Source organism: Grus americana, chromosome 7 (assembly GCF_028858705.1).
Source record: "Grus americana isolate bGruAme1 chromosome 7, bGruAme1.mat, whole genome shotgun sequence".
Classification (NCBI taxonomy): Eukaryota; Metazoa; Chordata; class Aves; order Gruiformes; family Gruidae; genus Grus; species Grus americana.
The window spans coordinates 31,435,936-31,459,309 of NC_072858.1; the positions used below are offsets into that span (position 1 = coordinate 31,435,936).

At 37.9% G+C, this 23,374-nt stretch overlaps 1 protein-coding gene across 17 annotated transcripts in view; it reads right to left on the reverse strand.

Annotated features, from left to right (window-relative positions):
• LDB3 (LIM domain binding 3) overlaps positions 1–23,374 on the reverse strand; it is a 128,704-nt gene that overhangs the window by 84,117 nt on the left and 21,213 nt on the right. For all 17 annotated transcript variants that reach the window (XM_054831675.1, XM_054831667.1, XM_054831676.1 and 14 more), the window contains exon 3: positions 4,016–4,167. In XM_054831675.1, coding sequence (XP_054687650.1) covers positions 4,016–4,167 — 152 coding nt within the window. The remainder of the gene's footprint in view (positions 1–4,015; positions 4,168–23,374) is intronic.

The following is a 23,374-nucleotide window of genomic DNA, read 5'->3' on the forward strand; positions in this document are numbered from 1 at the left end:
AAGCACTCACCCAAGAGCTATGTTAGTGTACAGTGAACAGTGCAGACTGATGGTACTTGCAGAAAAAACTAAGTTTGTGTAGCCAGAGAAGCACAGACTGTCATTGTTTAGGCAGGCAAGTACGAATGGGCATTCTTAATTCTTCCCTTCTGCTACATTTGATGTCGTGCAATTTGATGTCCTGCACAAGTGCTGACACCACAAACAGCTTTTCTTGACAGCCAAATAAAAAATAACCAGTTCCCCACCCTGAAAAAGAAACCCCATGGGGAACTTAAATGTGATAATAAAAGTGAGTAGCACCAAACACTGCCTGAACTGCCAGGTTATAAACAATGCTCATGAAACCTTCATGACCAGGATCAATAAAGGGAAAGGCCATTGCTCCTGAGAGCCAAGAGCCATTAGAAAAATAAAAAGCTTTCTGTCTCAGAGCATTTATGCCTAGATTTCACGTTCCACTGCTTCTTCCATGGCCTTATAGACTAAACAAGCAAGTTCACTTCTACATCCAGCGCTGCAACAGCGAAACCAAGCCACCATTGCCTGGTAAGGAATTCCATGACCTTGAAACATATTCTACAGAGCCACATGACTACTTCGCGTAAATGTCCAAAATCGTCAAAATTTAGGGCTTATAGTTTTCCCATCACAACAGTCAATTTCCTAATACACATATACACCTTTTCCATTTGAAAGGATTCCAAATGTTTCCACACTTTTACACAAATTAGATAACTGAGTATACCCATCTCTACAATCTTCATGGAAACTAGCTTTTCTTTTCCATAGTAGTAGAACACTCCACTCCAGTTTCATTGCTGCAATGAAAAACATTACACATTGCATATCTAAAAAAGTAAAAATGATCTCTTAGCACAGTCATTTTCCTGGTAACCAACTCCCAGGAGATTTGCCTTTCTCCTATTTCTCTTATTTGGTTGAAAATTACTATTATTAGTGACTACTCTCATATTTTTCATTTCAACTCTTCTTCTCAGCAATACAATCTTTGTAAAATTATTTTTGTTGGAAAAAAAAGTGTATTTCATTCTAAATTTTGGGCAGGTGACTAAACTGCCACAATCTTTTTGTACTTAGGTAAATTAAACCATTTGTGCCTAGGAAAAATTACTTTTTCAAGGTGAGATTAATCTAACTTCCCGAATATTGTGGAGATGCCTTTTGTTCAAGACATTGGGATGCTGGATCTTTAACAGGGTTCTAGGCATATGTCAGTTGGCTGAGATCACATGCTGATAGGGTTTAGCTTGGATAAATACTGAATTGTGCAAAGTGAAAGCCAGCTTAATGCCTCTGAGCACAACTTTTTTTGAATAGCCCCTAATCATCTAAGAAACAACACACTAAAAAAACCCAAACCTACTTTTCAGTCTGTCATTTGTTTTTTCCGTGTAACTCTAGTGAGGCTGAACGGGTCACCAATGCAATCTAATAACTGACATCAAAAAATCAACTGTCATACTGAAGAGAAGATTCGATGAATTGTGTAAGTTTAGAGCCAAAGCATCATCTGTGAAAGTTCTCACTTGCTAACAAAGCAGCTGTCTGTCCTATTTATGCTTAATAGTATTTCATATCACTTTACGCCGTTTTTCTTCTTTTCAAAATGGATCTTAACTCATCTACATCTATTATTTATGCAAGCATATTTCAGTCTGTGGAACACTCCATTACTGCTTACTTTGGCTGTTCATTATCCATGTAAGTTGATTATCTGAATCACATACTACTGTTTTGGAACCAAAAGACAAAGCCTTAAAAAAAGCCTTAAAAAAATAAAAAGAAACAATAGAGCAAGAAAGCAATAAATAATGATACTTCCACTAGTATTATGTGGACAAAGAATAATGTATACCACAATAAATAAAGCTTTAGCCGTCTGAAAATACTTCAAGAAACACTAACAATTATTTCGATCATTAAACAATAAATAAGATGTCCTCCTGGATGCTGTAAAACAATTCATTTTTTTTTAATGATGTGGCCACTAGAGTTGCTGGTGTTGTAATTTAGAGGTCAGCAAGTACTAAAGCACAACAATTACTCACATGAAATACCCCTGCCAACACTTGATCAAAATTACTGTTTTAGATGACTTGCATCTGTGACATGTATTAGGATAATCTGTTTTTGTTAGTGACAGATTTGGGTGTGGAAGGAGAGGTGATAGTTTGTAGTTTTAAATGGCAGGCCATAGAGGCAGCCGCTGGACCACTGTTCCGGTCCAATATTTAGGAAAATTAACTCCCAATGTGCAACAAGCCAAAGCACAATAGGAAGCATTTTCTCTCAATATAAAAACACAAGGATCCAATAGAAAAGCAGACAGAAGTTCTAAAATAAATTATCAGAAAGGATTTTCCTTAACTTGCAAATACAAAATAAGCCAGAAGAATGTAAATCTTTTTTTTTAAAAAAGATATAATACATATATATATTCATACTATCACTAGCATTCATTAGAATGGAGCAAAAAGAAGCTGGAGTGGGCCATAGGATGAGAACTGAACTACATGCATCAAGATAGTGCCCCATCTTCCCTCAACAGCTTTAGAAGACCATTTTCTTCTGGCTTCTGATATAAAGCTCATTTAGCTTTATATATATAGTACATTTAGGATTAGGCTCCTGATGTCTATTTAATTCTGGCTCAAAATCTTGCCTGGGCACACTAGAGGCACACATGCATGTCATACGAGGTGGCAGAAATTCTTCCATGCATCTCCCTACCTCCCTTGCATTCATTGAAACAGCTAGACCATACCCTCTGAGAAAAATCTCAGAGATTTTCTTTGAGAAAATCTGTAATATCTGAAAATCTGAAGAGCTTTAATTTAAACTCTTTTCCAGGAAATATGTAAGTCTACCCAGTGTTCTCACAGAAGCTAACAAATATGTTGCAATTTTGTTAGCATCTTTCTACTTTGTGTACTTATTTTATACATTATCTGCAAGACCCACTTAAGGACAAACTTGAGAGTTACAAAGTCATGTGGGAAATTCAGCCATACATTTTGCTTTAGAGTACCCTGCTCTTTCTTGGAAACTGCAGCTAAAGATCTTCTTCCCTTAGGTGTCAGTCATTGCTGATACTGCTTAGATCTACTGCACATCCATATATGAGATTTTCTGGTATATTTTCAGAAAACATACTTCCACATCACAACCTTTCTGTACCAGTCTTTGCCTAGCCTATGTAAAATTATCTTCTCCACAATGCAATTAAAATAGCAGTTATTTTACTTTATATAATTATGGAGATTTAAATATTAATGCAGCTATTACAGAAAATCTCTGTGCAAGGTTATCTGATTTGAGAACAAGTTTCCTAAAAAGGAAGCAACATTAACCAGGAAAAGTTAAGAGACCTATTATGTGAAGAGATTCTGCTTTCTCTATGGCAACACATCTTTTATCACCTCTCTCTGAGAAAGTCTGCCCTCTCCGTGTCCTACTGACTTCCTTTCCTGCACTCAGGCCACACCTTTCTTATTCTGTCAGATGCCAAGAGGCCACTTTCAAACTCACAGGTGCCAAACCATTAACACAAATTCTCAGCCTGCTGTGACTGACTACTCACCCAGTGAATGACAGGTTCCGGCCACACACTGACACCACTTGTTATGATGGTTGTTTCTGGAATAGTCATTTATAAATTAACCAAACAAAACTGTGTGGTGTCCACATGGGAATAAGCAAAAGAAACATCACTGTTGGATTTATTTTTAACAGAAGCCTGAATGGATATGGGATTACACCTATATGCAGTAGGCTGAATTCTACACAGATACAGTCAACATATCAACCATACTGATTTCTATAAGAATCCATGCTCATTTCTACAAGAAGCATAGCAGATTTTGGCTTTCCATCTCACATCTGTGCCATGAACGCTTCAAATAGATCTAACAGTCAGATAAAACACTTATAACCCTTAGTCATGACTTTCATAGGATGCCCTTAGGAATGCAAAGACTTTATATCAACATACTTCTGAAGAGTGAGGCTCAAGTTGTGGCTGGCGGACTTGATCTTGTTCTGGGCCTCTAAGTGGGTCATGCTGTCAGTGTTGACTCCATCAATGGCTACCACAAGGTCCCCTTGGTTCATCTGTGACTGTGCTGCCTTGCTGCCAGGGGTGATCTGCGTGGGAAAAGGAAAAAAAAAAAGTCCTATCAGGATAAGTCATTCTGTACACAAAGCACTTACAGAGAACTCGCCCAGAATTATAATGAATAGATACAGCAATAAATACAGTAATAGATACAACACTAGCTGTATCTATTATTGTATGGGTGGAACAACAAAATTTATGGAAACTTAACTCAAAGTTAACTCACATTTCTGCAAAGGTCCAGGACAAGATCTACTTGTCAGTACTTCCATTTTGAGAGGGTAAGCCCGATGTAGTGGTTCCCTTACCACATATTATCTCCTTCTCAAGGGGATAATTATCACTACTTGTATTGGAGTAGTATATAGAGACATTATTCAGAAGCAGAAAACTAACGAACCACTATCTACTGCATGATTTTATCATATTTTTCCTCCTAAAAGCTATTTTTCCCAAATTAATTCATTATATTGAGCAGACAGAAAATGAATGTGTGTGAGGGACCTTGGACATGCTTTGCTTCTTTTATAGTGAGCTTTACAGGAAATCATTCTGCTTAACCTTATCCACATACAACTATAGCTGCATTACCAAGACAGATTACTATATACTTGAGATGACCTCATCAACCTGTTGGACCTGGCACTCCAAAGACAGACCAGCACTTTTAGAAATAAGAAGCCACAATGCTTCAACTACTGAGACAACAGTTCAGAAATTCTGGTTGTTCACTATGGCATCACATTTTGTTAGCTCCAGATGCCTTGTGAACTGCGTCTTCTCTGAATGGATGGTATCCTGTCCCCAATTTTACACAGCCCTCTCAGCTTGCATCTGGATGACACTGATACTGTACAGCTACTTATGAAACTTGACTCCATTAGGGAACTCCAAGTAAAACAGAAGAGCCTTCACATACCACCAGCTAGACAAATTTTAGTGAGGACATCAGTGTTGTCCTCTGCTTTCAGCACTCTACTTAAAGGCTACGGACATAAGCTATAGGTCTTTGCTCTTATTTTTAGGTACTCCCTTACATTCCTCACTTTTAAGAAAACCCAAGGACAATCAACAAAGGCTGCAGTCAAAAACTCTGTACCTTCAGCATAGTGAGCATAAAAGAAAGATGTGTCTGATTATGAGCCAGAATTCCCCTGTGAATTCCCCAGGCTGAAACTGCGAAGTTAAATTCCTAAAGAAACCAAACCCAACACAAATCCAAACATTTTTCCTCATCAAGTGAAATTCCTTAATCTGCCTTCCCTAATATGACCTTAAAACACTTAAAAATATGTACATACTCAAAACAAAAGAGTCTTTCCAAAAGAATTCCCTAGACTGCTTGTTTGTGTTCTTCCACTGGCAAACACCAGAAAAAAGGGAAAAAAAACCCCCCTTTTTGACACCCTGTTAACAGTGCTCAGTATCGAGGCTGGCAGTCTAATTGACAGTGTAGTCTGACAATGGGAGTTGTTAATTTACTAGAACAGAAGCTGTAGTATCGGGTGCTAGAACACAGCACCCTGAATACTCGGATGCTCTACTTAAAAATAGAGATTACTTTGGAATTAGCCACTGTAAAAAACATGCCAGAACTGACCTGACTGGAAGAGACAGCTTTCTATACCTTTTCATTAGAGATAAAACCAATAAGAGTTCTATTTTCTGAGTGAAGGACAGCCACAGATACAATGTTCTTAGGCAAAGCAGAGCTGACTGATAACAGCAGTGCCGTTCCCTGATGTATTTTTGTAGCGTTAAGGAATTGAGGCATGGGGGAAATACTTTGCAGTAATTTCAGTGATGGAGTTTTATTCTGCACTCTAATGCACGCTCATAGAAAGAGATTAGTAGAAACAAGAGGTTCATACTACAAGCATAGTTTTCCCAACCTATTATACAAACATTAACTTCTATGCATTTCATTGACTTGCATTGTGCCAAGTACACAGAATCCAGAAGCCTATAAAGAATATGGATTATTTGCATACCCACATGTACTTGTATAGTTACTGAAAGACTCTTCCCTGCTCAGTTCCCCAAATATGTCAAGAAACACAATTTGCAATAAAATAAGAAGTCGGGAAAAGGCAAAATGTGAACAAAAGCCAAACTCAGACAAATAAGTCAGTAAGACTTGAGTTCATCAAGTAGGACACTTCAACCTTTCCTAATTTATCCTTTTTCTCAATTAATATGAACTGTTTGCCAGTCAGGTGGACACCAAGGCTTGAGCCTTCTTGATAAACATTTTTTAATAAATAATCTTCACACATCACTTTTCTAAGACACCACTTTTTACCTCCTTATGCAACATGCAAGTTCTTGCCACAAAACGTTAACTGTGTGATGCTGATAGTTCCAGTCTCCAGACAGCTGGTTCCAAATACTGGGAATTCCCCCTTTTTGCTCATCAAGAACTAAGACTGGTTTTTGAACATCAACCCAGTTACTGAAAGTCAAATGTCTGCCCTAATTTGGGAATTTTTACTTTTCAGAGACATCTCTCCTTCCACTCCCCAGTGAGGCTTCAAACAAAATAAGCCCAGAGAAGCAGAGCTTCCACAGAAAGGATAAAGAAGTCTAGATCAGGGACTAGTTTAAGATAGCTGTAACATAGTGACTTCCCTCTCAGTTCCTCTCTTTTTGCAGCCTCAAATTTAAGTGTTATACTTAAAATAAGGATACAGCAGATAACTACAACTGTCCTAGAATTAGAGTAAAATTTAGAGGGTGGGGACGGTTATAACTAGTGACCTGATTTCACTTACTCTAGTGGAATATTTTCTGCCTAACACTTTCAGAAAACACGAAAATGAAAAAATATATTTATCAGAAGAATCTATCAAACAAAAAGTCCTGGGTAACTTTGGATTTGTGATTCATACAAATTTCTAATTATGGCCATTGCAATACCCTTTCAGAGGCAAAGAGCTACCAGAACACCATACTGTGAAAGAGAAGGAAACGGTCTCACACGTGGCTTACCAGCCAGCATTCCTTTATTTGACAATGAAATGAAAGGGATTTGTAGTCATGTCTTCAGCTAAGTATAATGGTAACAAATTCCGGCCTGGATTCCTTCATATAGCTCTACCTTTCAAATTTCCATTTCAGGGGCCAGCACTCCATTGATGTCACTTTGCCTCTAAAATTCAGCTTACCCTAGCTTCACAGACAGTAAGACTCACAAGTATAAAACATGGATCTAGTTTATCGTATCTGTAATTCAGAACCATAATAAGTATCAGGAAAGAATTACTTCTTCCCCCATTTTTCCCACTGGCTAAAGGCATGCTATATAGATTATTTGGTTCTGTAGAGCTTTATATAGAAGGCATTATTAAAGTCTGGATGTATAATCTGTATAAAATATTCAAATCAAAGTACAAAATGATACCTATTTTTGTTAGTAGCTAACAGGTTTCTTTGTGAGACTTTCAACTGAACCCACAGCATGCATTTACAGCAGACATTGAGAACAGTCAGTAATTGTTGGGGACAAAATACCAGTGTACAGATGGAGATATAGGGCAGCCAGATCTGAAGTGTCAAGGCACATTCAAGACTATCTTGTTCCCATTTTTAAAGATCCAGCCGAAAGGAATGGAATGCAAAGTGTTTATCTGTTGGTATTTTCCTTTGAAAATTCATCTCTGATCTACTAAAAATTTACTAAATATAGTGACAGAGAAGATCTCACTGGGTCTTTGTGAAATCTTTAGGAATTATTTTCTATTTAAAAAGGTTTTTAAAAATATTTTTTAAATTAAGCATGAATGCTAATTCACCTTTGGAATTGGACTGCAAATCCAGATCTGTCCACACAGCAAGTTCCAGTTTGCTTTCACCTCAGCCTCTCTTACTACTCTTACTACTTAACAGAAGTAACAAAAGAAGAGAAATACAGTACTGTCTAGGCCAAATATGCATTTTTCAATTTGGCCACCAATGTGTTTTCCTTAAAACATCTCTGGGCAAGGTCTAGACAGAACTATTTCAGAAAACCTTTGTAATAGTTTTAACTCACTTGCTCTGGATTACACATAGCTTTCAGATGCTAGGTGTTGCAAATGCCTTTATTTAAGGCTACATGTTCACCAGAGATTCAAGGTATAGCTATTTCTGTCAGTTGACTTAGAAAAACCAAGGCAGGATACTACTGACACATCTGATTTCAATAGTATTTCTTTAGCACCTTAAGCCCAAGCACAGATTTCATCTTGAAAAGCCAAGCATCTTTCACCTCTCTCAGAAAAACAGAGGAACACTTGCTGCTTCAGAGACACAAATTTTCAGCCTTCACAAATTTCCTACAAGGCAGGCATCTGACTTCCAATATTCCCAGCTTAAGGCAAGCAGGCAGGCTGGAAGTATCACATGTTGCTTTCAATGCACCACAGAGAATTCTTACTACGCTCTGTCGTGAGCAGATCTGTATACTGGGTGAATATATAGTAAGACAGTGACAGCTGTGCCCTAAAAAAATAAGTCTGCACTGGGTTCAGAGTAAATACTACTTAGCAGGAGCTCTGGCAGGCAGTGTACGAAGTGCAGCTGTTGCTGCACCACCTTGAGAACAGCACATGCTCCCATCTAAGCCGCCTCGGCTACACTCCAAAGGGGGAAGAGATAGGGATCAGGCAGCATTTGAGTGGCTGAGTGTTAAAATACTAATGAGAATGCTTGTGTCAACAGATGGATGGACACTGCTTTTCTACTCTAAGGAACTCCTAATTTACAAGGCAGGCAAAAAAACATAGGGAGGCCTATACAACTAAGAAGGTGTTAATATGGTAGCTTGCAGCATTGGCCAGGGCCTCTTCTTTTTCCAGGACTTGAGCTATGCCTGACCCCTTCCTGACCCAACACCAAAATCAACAAGTTAGTTATATTTTCCACTTCTCATTTAAGGACAGCATTTCAGAGAATCAAGTATTCACTAGCACTAGAAATATGCTGAAGCACTGGGAATGAATACCCTCTCCTCTTCAGAATCTCTGGAATAGAAGAAAATATTAAAAGAAAATGTTCCTTTCCATAGTCAGAAAAGCTAGAAATCAGAGGCAGGACATAGGCTATCAGTTACCAGAGATTATAATACACTCTTACAAGAAAAGGAATGGACAGACACCATGGAACATGAGAAAATATGTTTCCTTTATGGAGGAAACAGCATTTAAATCTGCCTCTGTTAAATTTTTGCAAGTGGGTTTTTGTATAGATGCTTCCAACAAACCTTCATAGGCTTTCTAAGCACTAAGACTCACAATGCCTGGGAGTGGCAGCAAAACTTCCTCATTTTATGTATAGGAGCACGACATACTGAAAGGAGGAGAGAAGTGCTTTGAAATCCCACCGCAGAACAGTTACACTGAACTGGTGAATGCCCGTATGAATCCAAGTAGTTATCTCTGGACTGAAGACATCAGTTCCTCTCCCACTGTGAACAAGTTAATTCAGGAAATTTATATTATTGTTTCTTAAATGTGTCACTTTCCATCCCTGTCCCCACAATAAATGTGTAACAGCTCCAAAAGAAAAATCATGCATTTTCTTAGAAACTAGAAGACAATTCTGGACAAGAAAAAACAGCAAAGAAAAGGAATAAAACCCACTGGGATAAGTCATCAGGCAGAAATTCAACATTTCATTCAACACATTTTAAGAAGGTGTAAAACAGGAACAAAGAAACGGCCTAGATAACCTACACCATAGAGCAAACATCACACTGTCTTTGATGATCGCTTTTATACCTTTCAATGTCAGATGGGAGAGCTGAGCAAGACCGATTAAATGTAAAGTCAGAGGACTGTATGAAACTGGAAAAGAAAGTCCTTGCATGTATGACTAAACAAACCTAAAGAAAGTTCCCTTTCTGCAGCTACAAATATGTCTCATTGTTTTCAATTTATTACTAGGCTTTACTTTTTTTTTGTTTGCTGTTTTTTGTTTTTAATGAGACAACAAAACCTGCCTCAAATGAACACTCATGGCATCTGCAAAATATGCCACTGACACCTTGAAGAGCTTCCATGTATATTAAACAGAGCTGAGCTGGCAAGCTGCAGAGATACTCTCAAGTGGCCTCTCAGGCTATGCTTCATCTGTAGATAAGAAGGGAGATTACGACACATGTGAGAACACCCAAAATAGCTTTAATCTACCTCTCTTGGGTACCAGGAGCCATGATGCCACAGCAGCACAGAGATTTTGTGGGATGGCCAGCCAAGCACTTACCATTCAGGACACCCTGTGCTGAAACATGTACTACAAGAGCAGAAAGGCCATTGGCACTTGAGCTATCCAGCTTACCTCAGTCTCGGGTATGCCAGGCCACACTAGAATGATACCACCTCAATTAACATCACAAATTTTCCTTCTGCTTAATGCCTTTACAAGGCTGCTGTTCAGGCACAATATATAGGCTCTTCGAAGGAAGACGACAGACAGCTAGCCCTTCTTGCCAAGCTAAATAGACCCAGGTGATGAAAACAAGCCAAATGTAAAAGATTTTCAGCTGGGAAAAGAAAGGAAGTGTAGAGGCAATGGCAGTAGGCAAGGCTTTGGGGGATTTTTTGAGGGAAGGTGTAAATGCTCCAGTGCCTGGTTAGAAAGAAGCTTATTCTGTTCCCTGCCTCAACTCCACGTTATCTGATTGAAAAATTTTCAATCCTTTGTTAAAAAATAATTAAAAAAATATTTTGGAGTTTGCAGCTTAGCCTGTTAGAAGCATGACTAGTTTGTGTACACCAACTGTAGAGATAATACTAAAAATGTGGATGTGGCTTTTTAATAGGATGCATTGGCATTGCTAGAAGATTATGCAGCTTTCTAAATCTTGTATGGTATGACTAATAGTAATCTCTCTTCTCCCAGTCTTCATCTAAAAATAGCTGTTAGATCTATTCAGTCTATTCTCAGTTAGCATCACGTACTGTGCCAAGATAATGTGTGCTATGTATCTTGCAGAAATGAAATGGCAGCAGAGAGATGAGTCACATAATAATAGACTTTGATTGTTCTGTTTTGATAACAGTTTTTAAGTAACAATTGAGTAAGTTCTTCTTCAGTATCGATGAGTTTAATAACCTTAATGCAAATCAAAACTGAGCATATAACTGAGGGACCGATCCTTAGTATCCTGGCAGCCCCATGTGTGTCAGCAGTTCTGTCGACTCCCCTGCAGCAGTTACACTCGGTTTGTGTTTGCAGGATCAGAACTGCCAACATTTTTCAAAGGTTCCCCTTCCTCTTCCCTACTTCTCTTTTTCAAATTTTAATTCATTTTAAGGCAGTTTTATAAGGTGGATGTTTCTTTGTGTTTCAATTAGACAGATCTCAGTTATCAATATGGCCTTTCACATTTTCACAGCTAACAGCTTCTTTAATTCTACATTCTGTGCAGTTTTTTGACCTCCTCATACAAACACAATTTGTCTTGTCTCCCCCTACAAGTATTAGCAATAAACTGAGGGATGTATGTCTTTTGCTACTGGCCACTATGGTGGCCATCTTTTTTTCAAGTTCATTCTGCTTAATGCATTTCCTTGTATAAAACTAAGACCACAATGCTTTATAACTTTGAAGGGCTTTTGATTGGTTCAGCAACAAGAAGGTCTGACTAAAAGGGCATCTGAGACAATACTGAGAGTTTTAGTTTGGCAGTTAGTGGCCTGCAGGCACTTCTGATATTAGAGCAACTCGAACGAGCTTTGACTTTAAATTCTGAGGTTCCAGCACTGATTTGACTGATGTATAAGTGACTCTTCTGCTCCTGTGTGTTTGTAAATTATTACTTATTACACTGATGCAGGCTTACATTTAACCATTCTTTAAATATGCATTTGTTTACTGTGGGGTTTTTTTTTCTGGCCACCAGAATACCAGAGGAGTAATTCTTCCTCTGATCACTAAAACATGAGCTGCCAGTTTGACACAGCAAATAGCAGTCCCGTCTCTAAACCAGAAATATGTAGTATTCAACTCCATGCTTTGCCTACAGATGCTAGAATAGTATACACAGAAAGGCAATTGTATGAGAGAAGATGAAATGTAGCACTCATCCACAGTGACAGAGATGTTGAATCAGAACTAAATTTGCAGGAACTACACTCAATTTCATAACATTAGTTTTGTGTCTAAGGTTTTAAGAGGCCATATTGCCCAATGTGAATCTGTTCAGCATTAACCATCCACCATATAGCATCAATTACTCATTAAACACTCTCCTTATCCACAAGAATAACTGTTTTGTACCCGTAGCATTCATCCATGCTCTGTGAGAGAATAAACAAAAGCCCAGGCTTCAAACTTCAGAGTGAAAAACTCCTTTCAAGATCCAAGTGAATAAAAAAAAGAACAGCAGCAAAGTTCCCTTGAGAAAGTGCAATGCAAATTTCTTCTGTAATATGCTGTATCATGTTTAGTGCATAACATGACATCCTGCCACATATCCCAGCAGGATCCTTGAAATTTAAAGATATAGCAAGTAAAATACAGTCTTGACACATTTAACAGGTATGTAAACTGTTGGATGTTTCAGGAAGCAAGGGAAATTGTAGAGATTGAGGATGTTTGTTTTATCTGTTAAAATGTAATAGCTTAAGGTTTGTTTTCCTAGCTTTTCGAGCACAGAGAAAGATACCACTTCTCCTGTGAAGCCACAGGAACCACCTTTGTTTAACAGGAAGTAATTTGAACATATTGATATAATCTCAAATCTAAAAGGGAAAACTTGCTATGCTGAAGATTGTGAAGACTGACAAACTAATTAAATGCAACACAATCTGAATTTTAAAAAAAGGAAGCAGCTTGTTTTACCTCTTCTTTATCTTGACTAAGGAGGCATGTGGCTATTGCTGAGGACAAAGATTGAACTTTATTTATAGAGTAATGATGCCAATGCTGGCTTTGGGTGTTTTAACCCACTATAGTGGTGGGTACAGCAATCTTCAAAAACTTCCCACTTAAAGCTTGCAGAGTACAATAAAAACCCTCAGTTTTTATTTGACAAAGTACAAGCCAGTGACATATATGGTTTTCTCACAGTAAAAGCATCACTCAATGAATTTTACATCCATCAGCTTCATAATCCTCTACTGCATAAATGTAGCTGAGTACCTTCCCATACATCTCACCATGGCTTCAGGGCACGTAGCAGTATCAAGCTGGAAAGTTTTCAAAATGTGGTTTTTGTCTTTTTTCCATATACTATTTTCCTCATATTCTAAAATAACCAATTTTTATGTGACTTTAGAATGGCTTCCTGTTTACAGACAAAATGAAATAATAGAAAATAAACGTTTTAACATACTAGTACTGTCTGTAGCTAAAGGCTAGTTCAGACTAAAAATAAGAAAAATTATCAAATTAATAAGATGTAATAAATATCATTTGTTAAGATACAGTGATTTTTGTTCAACTACTAATGCAACATGGGTAGGTTTGGTGACCATAAGACTTTACCTACTTGACTTCTCCTCTCCCCTACCCACCCATCAAGCTTGTGATGAAACAGGAGACCAAGTAAACCTTGACAGAGTGGCTCCTACATTAACTCACAAGAGCTCACAAGCTTGTTTAATTTCTGGCCAGAAAGAAGTCAGAACAGCTGGATGTGCTACACACAAAGGTAACCTGAACTGATAGTCGTCCTTCCCCACAGAGTACTGCTTCATCTGCTTCCCTTCCCAACCTGCACCATTTCCTAGGGAGAATCTGCGGTAAAGATCTTGTACAAAACATTACGCAAAAGACAAAGATATTATGTTCTGAAAATTCACAGAAAGTCTTCATCGAACATCGGTATTGTGTATTAGCCAACACATCCTGAAAGGTACAGCTGAAAATACTGCCAGGTTGAAAAAATGCGACATCGAGAAGGGTGCACTGAAATAAGGTTTTAAGAAGAATGTCCCATAAATTTGAGAAGCCATAAGCTGATTTAGAAGCAGGTTATTTAGAAAGAGCTTTAAGAAATGAATGCTAGTTAATATCAATTTGCCTATGGTGAAGGGCTCTTCATTTAAGCTGACCTGTGTTTGAAGATCCAAACAATGCCACTCCCCTTCATCATACCATGTCTTCTATTTTTATGCTCAAGTTTTGGGCTGAAACTTGACTCAAAATTTCCCAAGCATGACAAGGAAAGCTGTTCTTGGGGAATTTCCATTCCAGATAAAGGCAGGAGCCTGTGATCTCATGATTCCTAATTCAGCAGAGTGCATAGTTCAAGCAGCCTCAATTATCTTTGGATAAGATACTGGGTTTTTAATTTTTTTTTTTCAGAGGAAAAATTATTTATTCAAACTCCCAGTCCCTCTCGAGTTCCCTAAAGTGGTAAAGCATGTTTACCTGACCGTCCTGCTCAGCAGCATCTTCCCAATACTCACTGTTAGAAAACCAGAACTACTTCTACAATAGGAACACCAGAAACTTTTTGACATTCACAGAAGACCTTATTTAGTTATTGTTGTGACAAGGATGACATTTGGCCCCCTTGCCAGCAGTAATACCAGGTGTATTACCCACTTTGTCAACATTCATCCACCAGTCTTTTAGGTGCCCAGAGAAGCAGTCCCTTGTGGACAAGCTGGTACGTTGTCTCTGGTGATAGGCTTTGAATTCCCTGAGGAGTTACTCAGCACATGTATGTGTGGAGGGGGATTTCAATGTTCAAAGACTATGACCAGTAACTGGCAGCTGAAGGAAGGTATTAGGGCAGGAAGAGAAGCCTGATCAGTATTTCCTATCCTGACATGCTAATGTGCGCGGACAGCCTTTCACCTTTTGAGCTGCTCACCCTGGTGACCAACAGGTAAGGGTTAGAGAGCTTTCAGTTTGCACTGGAATGCTAAGTAAGATGTATCCCATCTTAACAAATTCTTCAACTTCATTTTGTACTACATTCCAGAGGGTCCAATGAAAAAATTCCGTTATTTTAATTACGGATAGCAAAGTGGGCAACCATCAATTGCAAATGAACAATTTCAGTCTAACCAAAAATCCCCTGCAAAACACAGACTGCTGATTTGCCTGTGATACAGTCATGATATCGCTCATTAGTGATACTTTTCCCTCTTAACCTGGGGAGCAATGTTTCTTCCAATTCATTTTTTGGTACTCTGCTTCTCTGCTCTTTCTTCTCATCTAGATTTGGTGTTCACCATTTACTGGTGTAAGGAGCACCAAGCTAAGGCAGGATTATTCTTCCAGAGCATGCTGATTTTACTAAGAGTGTTTCAGGTAGGGCCTTGAAGCCTGCCGTCTACATATACTCCTCCAACTAACTCTCCTCTGTGCATTCCTCTTTCTTTCAGGTAATTAATTACACTCTGAAGGAAAGTAACAATGAATCATAAAGATTTCTACCAGTTTGGCAGTGTGAACAGTGGTTTTAGCTTAGGGTAAATTTTAAAAAATGGCTTACACATTTGTATGTAATAAACATTCTTTGATAACAAAGGTTAGGTGCATAAATTATGTATGAAAATCATCCTTAGCCTGCTTGGTATATTTAGCTAGGTTTTATCTAGATGAATGTGGCTCTGATTTTTAGTTTAAGATATTCATTCACCCTTGCTTCAGAGCACAACTCCTTATGGATCATCAAGCTGTGTAACTTATGCATAGCCTGGGCATAACAGAATTATTCTGCAGGATGCTTCACTTGCATTTCAAAGCTTTCATTCCTTCCTGGATAACTGCAGACATTTTTCTTAGAAGCAGTGGAAGCAGAGGTTGTAATGAGCTACACACCTAGCCACCACGATTTTCAAAATTCTGCATGTCCAAATTAAGAATTTTCTTCTCCTGGTCCGCAGTAAATACACTAATTATGATAATCTGATTGCATATTTTGTTATGGAATAAATGTTCACAGGACATCTATTTAAGTTCATGGAAGAAATGCAATCAAGTTCAGAATTTGGCTTTACAGTGTTTTCCTTGGCTGCATTAGAGACTAACTTCTGCAGTGAAGCACGTCAAAATAACTGGTTTGGAAAAGGCAGCAGGAAAGTTGTTTGACCAAGAAAGAATTTCAGAAGTCTAAGGTGGTCTGCCTTTCTGTGCCCAGTCTGTCTTTTTTCCTTCATCTGGCACCAAATGAATTGCTAAACAATGAATTGTGTAGATGACAAAATATGACAGTTACTTTAAAAGGGATTCCTGCTGATAGGAAACCCGTTATTTGCCTGATACAAATGAAGAGTGAAAGGAACACATAGAAAAATGTTAACCCTCCACTTTAATCTCAAATGAGGACTTCGCTAAACTGCAGGACAATGAGCTTCATTATTCTGTCATCAAACAAGCATCTGAATGGCTAAATTAAAGTGACATTTTGGACTGCAGAAAGCAAAAATGTCTTTAAAGATGACTGATGTATTCCCTAACACCAACATCAGATCCACCCAGCATTATGACTAATTGAATTATGAAAGTTCTCTGTTCTAGGCAGAGTTACATTTACAGTAGTATTTTTTCAGAGCTGTACACCCATGTGCAAACAAAATCTGTAGGCGTTTTGGAGTTTTAAATGTTGTCAGAGTTTGATCTTGGCCAAGTTTCCCTAAACCCTCTTAAATCAGGATTACTTAGTGGATGACAGGCTCCCACCCTCCCTAGTTTTTATTTTTCATCTGTTTCCTGTTTCTATATTCTTCCTTCTCTCATAGCATCTTGTACAATAACATTGCTTAGTCTCGTGAATCATGTTTGCAGAGAAAATATTTAATAACTGTCAGCGATGGAACTTTGATGTGCTCCACATCAAGACCATGCCAACTGCAATGGCAGCAGAAAACATTTCTCAAAGTGAATATGCACCTATTTAACAACAGGAGGTTTTACTTCAGATACCAAGAAGCGGAAATAAATGAAAATTAAGAATGCTTGGATGGCTATTGGGCAGCTGGGGAGATTCCTGGGGCAGACAGAAGTGCCAAATGGAGCTGTATTAGTAATCTCTCTTTATCCTAGGATGGTTCTTCTATTTATAGAATTATATAGCTCTTCAAGAGACTGTAAGATTACATACATATATGATATGGGAGCAACATATGCATTTTAATAAAGTCCAAAGATGCTCCCAAACTTTTACTAGACATATTTTAAATAGTACCACAGACTATGTCCATCTGGTTCTCTCAGCTGGTGACAGGCATTTTCTTCTGAATGGCCTTCCCCTCTGTCTTTTTGTATCATTTCCAGGATTGAAAGAAATTCACCCTCTACCTTCCGGTTTCATTTCCTGTGTATCTCCTACATAAAGTCCTCAGAAAAGAGCTCCTTCACAATTCCAGATCATACCAATGAGTCTTCTGAGTCATACCCAGTCCAGCATACATACAAATAAAAGTAATTTCTACTCCACACAGTGACATTAACCTCCTATTCTATATCTAGAAAGCAACAATTTCATAATGCCGCTATTCTTCAACAGCTATCCAAAGCCAGAACTAGAAAAAGACTCCTATTATTCAGTCTTAACATTGAGTCACTACTGGAAATATAATTTTACCAGCAGAATTTTATTATCAAATTGGAGAGACTTCCAAGGCTGCAGGGGGAAATATTAAGCATAAACAGTAGCTGATACTAAAGCTATATGCATCAGCCACACAGAGAAAATGTAAATGTAAGGTTAGATTAATGTAGCTATCTATCTTCTCTGATGAAGAGACACGCCATAAATTTGAGGAAATTATCTCGTTTTAAACAGTGAGGCATTGAGGTCTCTCTTCCGCATCTGTACTATGCCTAGCATAATGAGGCCCAGACCTTCCCTGGTCCTGTACCTCAGGGTAATACAAGATTTGCAAATAAAGAATCAACACATTTCACAGAGTGACAAACAAGACGTCAAGCTGTATTTTGGGCAAATGTTACAGAAGACTGGTATAAAGAAATCATCCAGGTATTAAAATGAGTTCCTATCAAAGATAGAAATAGAAAAAAGGAGAAACTGAGACATAAGAAAAAAGACAAAACATTTTTTACAAGATTTTGGCTACGTCGGAAAAGAACAAGACACTGTCTTCACTCTCCACTTCAAAACATCTAACATCTTCTCATCTAATTCTGCTGATCTGTGCGAATACCACAGACAAACAGAATTGACATGAAAGCATAGATTTCAAGCTCTATGCTCTCTGCCCTGTAGTCTAAGCAATAACTCTAGCATCTGTTGCAGCCCCTGTGAAGAGATCTGCAGTGATAGTGCAGAGGTAAAAGCTCCACAGACAATAAGGTATCGGTCACGTCTCTTTGGAGGCCCCTTATCCTTTTTTATCACGCATGACCCCGTAAGAATGTGCAATGTGATATTCTAGAGAGAAGAAGCACTAGGCTGTCAAGCTGAGCTTTTGCTGGCTACAACTCAGATATGTCACAAAGTCATGCCCATCTTATGTAAAGACTCATAAGAAGGCCGTGTGCCATTTATACTTTATCAGTGTGCAATTAGAAAGTCTTGTGCTTGTATTAGCAGGTACACTGATAATCAGCCCTCAGAAAAAACACAGAATGGAGAACTGAAAGTATGAGCATCAAAAGTAGTTAAATCCTTCTAAAGAAGGAAGGGCAAAGAACAGAACTGCTCTGAGATTAACAGCTTTTGAAACAGCACAATTATATGTACCTTCCCCAAATAAGGTGTGAATCAAGCAGTTGTGGAAGTTAGTGAGTCAAGGAGTCTCATGCAGGATATTAATTCCATTGGGCATACTCCTCCTGTAATCCCAGCCTGTTTGCTTGGAGGACCAGAGAACTATCTCTTTGGGTTTTATTTTTCTGTCTTGTCTGTCAACACATTAGAAATAAAGCATTAGCACAGCAAAAAATATTATGGTCCCAATTCCCCATTACTTAGCACAAAGTTTTTCTCTTCAGTGCAAATGCCAGTGTTTCAGTTTCTCTGTTAACTGCTTTGTAGCATTACGAATGCCTGCATAGCTGCCTGGCAATGGCAAATAAGAGTTTGCATTTTCACTCAGGCAAAATATCAATGATTTCTTCACAAATAACATTCGGAATATATACCTTTAATTTACAATAGGGTTCTAAAAGCTCTTCTATTTCCCCTAGAGGTTTATGTTAATGTTTATTGGTTTTATGAATATGGAAGTAAAACTAAGGACTGCGGACAGCCTGGTGCTCATGCCCTGGTTTCCTTCTGTCCTGAAGAGCAACCTCCCTGTTCTTCTTATCAAAAGTAACAACATGTAAGTCCACCTCACCTTTACATTTGCAACCCCCTGTCTAACGACTATGGCTAGGGCCACAGCAAACTCACTTCACAAGAGAGAGCTGGCAGGGCTCACACCTAACTTGCCATCTTCAAAGCCAATGTGTAGCACATCCTCCTCTTTGTACCACAGTCCTTTTCTCCTCCAGTATGTGAACACTCAAAGCACACACTCTTTGCAATCTTTTGAATGACATATAAACCTAAATCACAGAAATTAAAGTTTGAAGATGCCTGTGTTGGCAGAATGCAGATAAGCCCATGGTAGTGGCAGAAAATCAGGAGAATGATCCATAGGATCAAAAGGATCCATCTACATTTATCTGCAGACCCCTTAAGCAACTAATTGTCAGGACAAATCTATGAAGCATGGAGATCCATTAAAAAAATAAATAATCATATAATGGATTTAGGAGAGACTGGATTTCAGAGTTGTACATTTATCTCAGTAGGAAGAAGGGATGACTACAGAAACTTCTGAGATAAACATGAGTCGATACTAAGAAAGTAGCTTTTTCCCTCCCTTAAAAACATATTTTGTTTATAACTTTATGTAATAGATATAACAACTGGGAAACATCATCCATGTGTAAATAGTGCACACACTCAAATCCAGTCATTTTGTTAACCCATCTTTTAAACTGTGTTGATATTAATAAAGGAAAAAAGTTTAATCTATTTTTGTTATCCCTATATGAGGCCTGTACTTACATGCATGGCCCCGTTTCATGGAGGGCACTAATCCAAATTATTACAAGAACTAAATGCCAATTAATTCTCCCGTATGGGTTATGATAAATGATTATTTTAGAGTGAAGCTATACATTTTCCAAAGGGGCTTTATCACAGCTATGTTGACAGGACTTTAAGTATGGTGGTATGCTTAGTACTACCCTAAAGTAGCTGAAGTATGTGCCACAGCAGGTGCCACAAGTAGAACGTAGATTTGCTTTGACATTAGAACGTAGAGTATAGAGTGAGTGCAGGATTGTTGGATGGATTTAAAGAGAGCATATGTTGTGAATGGTTTGGAAAAACAGAACCTTCGGGGTATAGCATTAGTGTCAAAGCTAGCTGAATTTGAAGAAATCCTGCCTTGTTGTGGCAACAGTTGTTTGTACTTTATGATCATCAGGGTATCTGTAATTAAAGAAACACTTTGCCACCTCTAGGGGAAAAGCTTACTGAAGTGTAACCTCTTGGTGAGAGTATTAAACCATGTTTTTTGAGCTTTAAAGGATACATTTCTGCCACAGAACTGTAAAAATTATATTTGCATCTCTTTTACAAAATGTAAAACATAGTTTACATTTATTTCACATTCTTGATAATGCCCTCTTCATAAAAACTTAATCTTGAATTTTTTCACCGACTCCCAGTGTCAGAGGACGTTGGTAATCAATATAATCCTAGTCCTTCAGGCACAAAGTGGCATACAAGATGACAGCTTTTACCAACCAAAGGATCTCTCTGCATCTATGACTTTATATGGCCCCAACCGAGATTGATCAATTAACTCCAAAGTAGGAGATGAAAAGCCCATCCTTGTTAGCCGTAGCTGTATCTCCCCGCTGACACACATACACCTCTTGCATCCATAAGCATGCATATGCTTCTCCACTTTTCACAATGATTTGGAAACAGCCGACGTGGTTGTGACCTGTGCAAAGTTTCTCTTATAAGAAATTTTTCACAGCTTCTAGTAGTTTTTGCCTTTGTGATGTCATTCTACAGAGATGTTGATTATTCCCTTTCCTAATACTAGAACAATGGTACAACAGTATCTAGTTTTCATTTTCACAAATTACTACTGACTTTTCTTGATTCATCTGCAAAATTAATTTATTGCTTTGTATATGAATTAAGGTCATGGATAACTTGTAAAAATGAAGTATCTAAGCAGTCTGCTTGATAGTTTATAGACTTGAGGTATGCCAAAATTGTAGCTAAAATTGAAGATCTGTGAAAAATAATGGAAGCATCCCAAATGCCACTACGAAAGCAGCCTAAGCAGCACATACATTTCCTAGATTAACCTTAAGATATACACATAGCCAGAAAACCTCAACCTCATCTCTGATTAAAAAAACTAGGGCTAGATTCTCAGATATTAGAACAAATACCACATTCTACAGTGTTCATGCTTCTTAATGGAGTTATGCTGCTTTATACAAAGTAAAAATATTACTCTTATCTTAGTGAGTGTAGCATTTGTCTTACAGAAGGAATTTTAAGTTTACGTTAAATGATGTTTTTTTCCAACCTCCTTTTATACACAAGTGATTGAGAACAGCAGTATTATCCTTCAACTCATAAAGCTCTCGTGACAAATATATTTCCCCTGTAACTTCATAGAACTAGTGGAATTATACCAGGAATAAATCTGTTCCAGTATCTTCAGTTACTCTATTTGGAAATCAGTCATTTGCCTGACCTTCAGTGCAATGCTAAAAACAGAGTTTGTCTGTCATCAAGAGCCAGTGAGATTTCAGATAAAACAGAAGTCATGGCTCCTGCAATGAAATTCCAGGAGTGTCCATCAAAGGCTTGCCAACAATAGCATCTCACTCAGTCAATACTTTCAGACTTTGATAAAACTAATGAATAAAAAAAAAATAATAAATTGACATTTGGACTTGGGCATGTCAGAGAGGCTTAATACTCAGTCTAAAGTATGTGAAACCAAGAGTGCTTTAGTTATATTCTACCTAAACTTTTCTGACTTTAATAGCTTTGGTTCTTTAAAGGCCAAATAATTTCTCACACTACTGAGAATTTACTTTTGTTGCTGTTGTTATTTGGGGTTTTTTTACCCTATTAGGGAACATTCCTTCTTGTTACCAACAGAATGTTTTTAAAATAACATATTGATCAACACAAATCATATTTGTTCTAAATTCCAATAAAAATATTGTGAGCAAGCACTGAAGTGGAAGCAGGACTATTTATTTGCTAAGTTTCAAACTTCCTTGTTTAAATTAAAATAGATTAATCTTGTGTTCATTAGCACAGGAGGAATTCTATAGAAGGATAGCTGCCAGGCAAGACTTCAAACTTCTTCCTTATGGTCCTATGCCAGTACATAGCCTTACAGTGCGCTCTCTCCTTTCAGACTTGACCCTGCCATTTCTCTTGACATTACTCAATACAAATTTAAACTTCAATATACTATCCTAGTGCTAGCAGGATATTACCAAATGCTTTGACAGTGAAAGACGGGGATAGCAAAAATTACCAGTCATTTCCACATGCATCCTAAATGCATCCATTAATATATACATAGCTTGCTAACAACCGTGCAGTTTGTCCAGTCTTGTAGTTACTTCTTACTTGGTTTTCTACTTAGAGAATATAAACAGCGATGTTTATGGTAAGGCTAAGGATAAGAGTGGGTTGGACTGAAGCTAGCAAAAAGGATAGCATGCCATCTTTAATATGGTGTTCTCATATCACAAAATGAACAATGTATATTTTAATAAAAAAAATAAAGACCTGTCCTAGTCTCTCATTAGTCTTTGTAATGAAAAATAGCCATAAAAAGAGAAGATGGAGGTGTCAGAGGTAAGAACAGGAAGGAAAAAGACAGTAAATTTCAAGACAATGTCAGGCATTACAGGAACTGAAAGCCATATTTCAAAGCTAAGCTGAGGTTAAGATTCATACTATCAATTTTTAGGTGCAGCTTATAGGCAGCTCTCCTTAAACATGAGGCACTCTCTTCTGTTATCTTAATTAAATTTAGAATTGTCACAGTGCAACCTATTTGCAATACTAAGTGATATAAGTCACCAGAGGAAGAGAGGAAAGTGTCAAGAGGCACAGTCAAACCAATGCCTATTTGTCCTTGGTGTCACAGTAGTGCTCTGAAGTTCAAGAGTCAAGAGTATTTGTTCATCACAGGCATATAAAAAAGAAAAAGCAGGCGAGATTTTTCTATAGGCCATTTGCATCCAAAGACAAACACACAGATCACAAGCAGTACACAT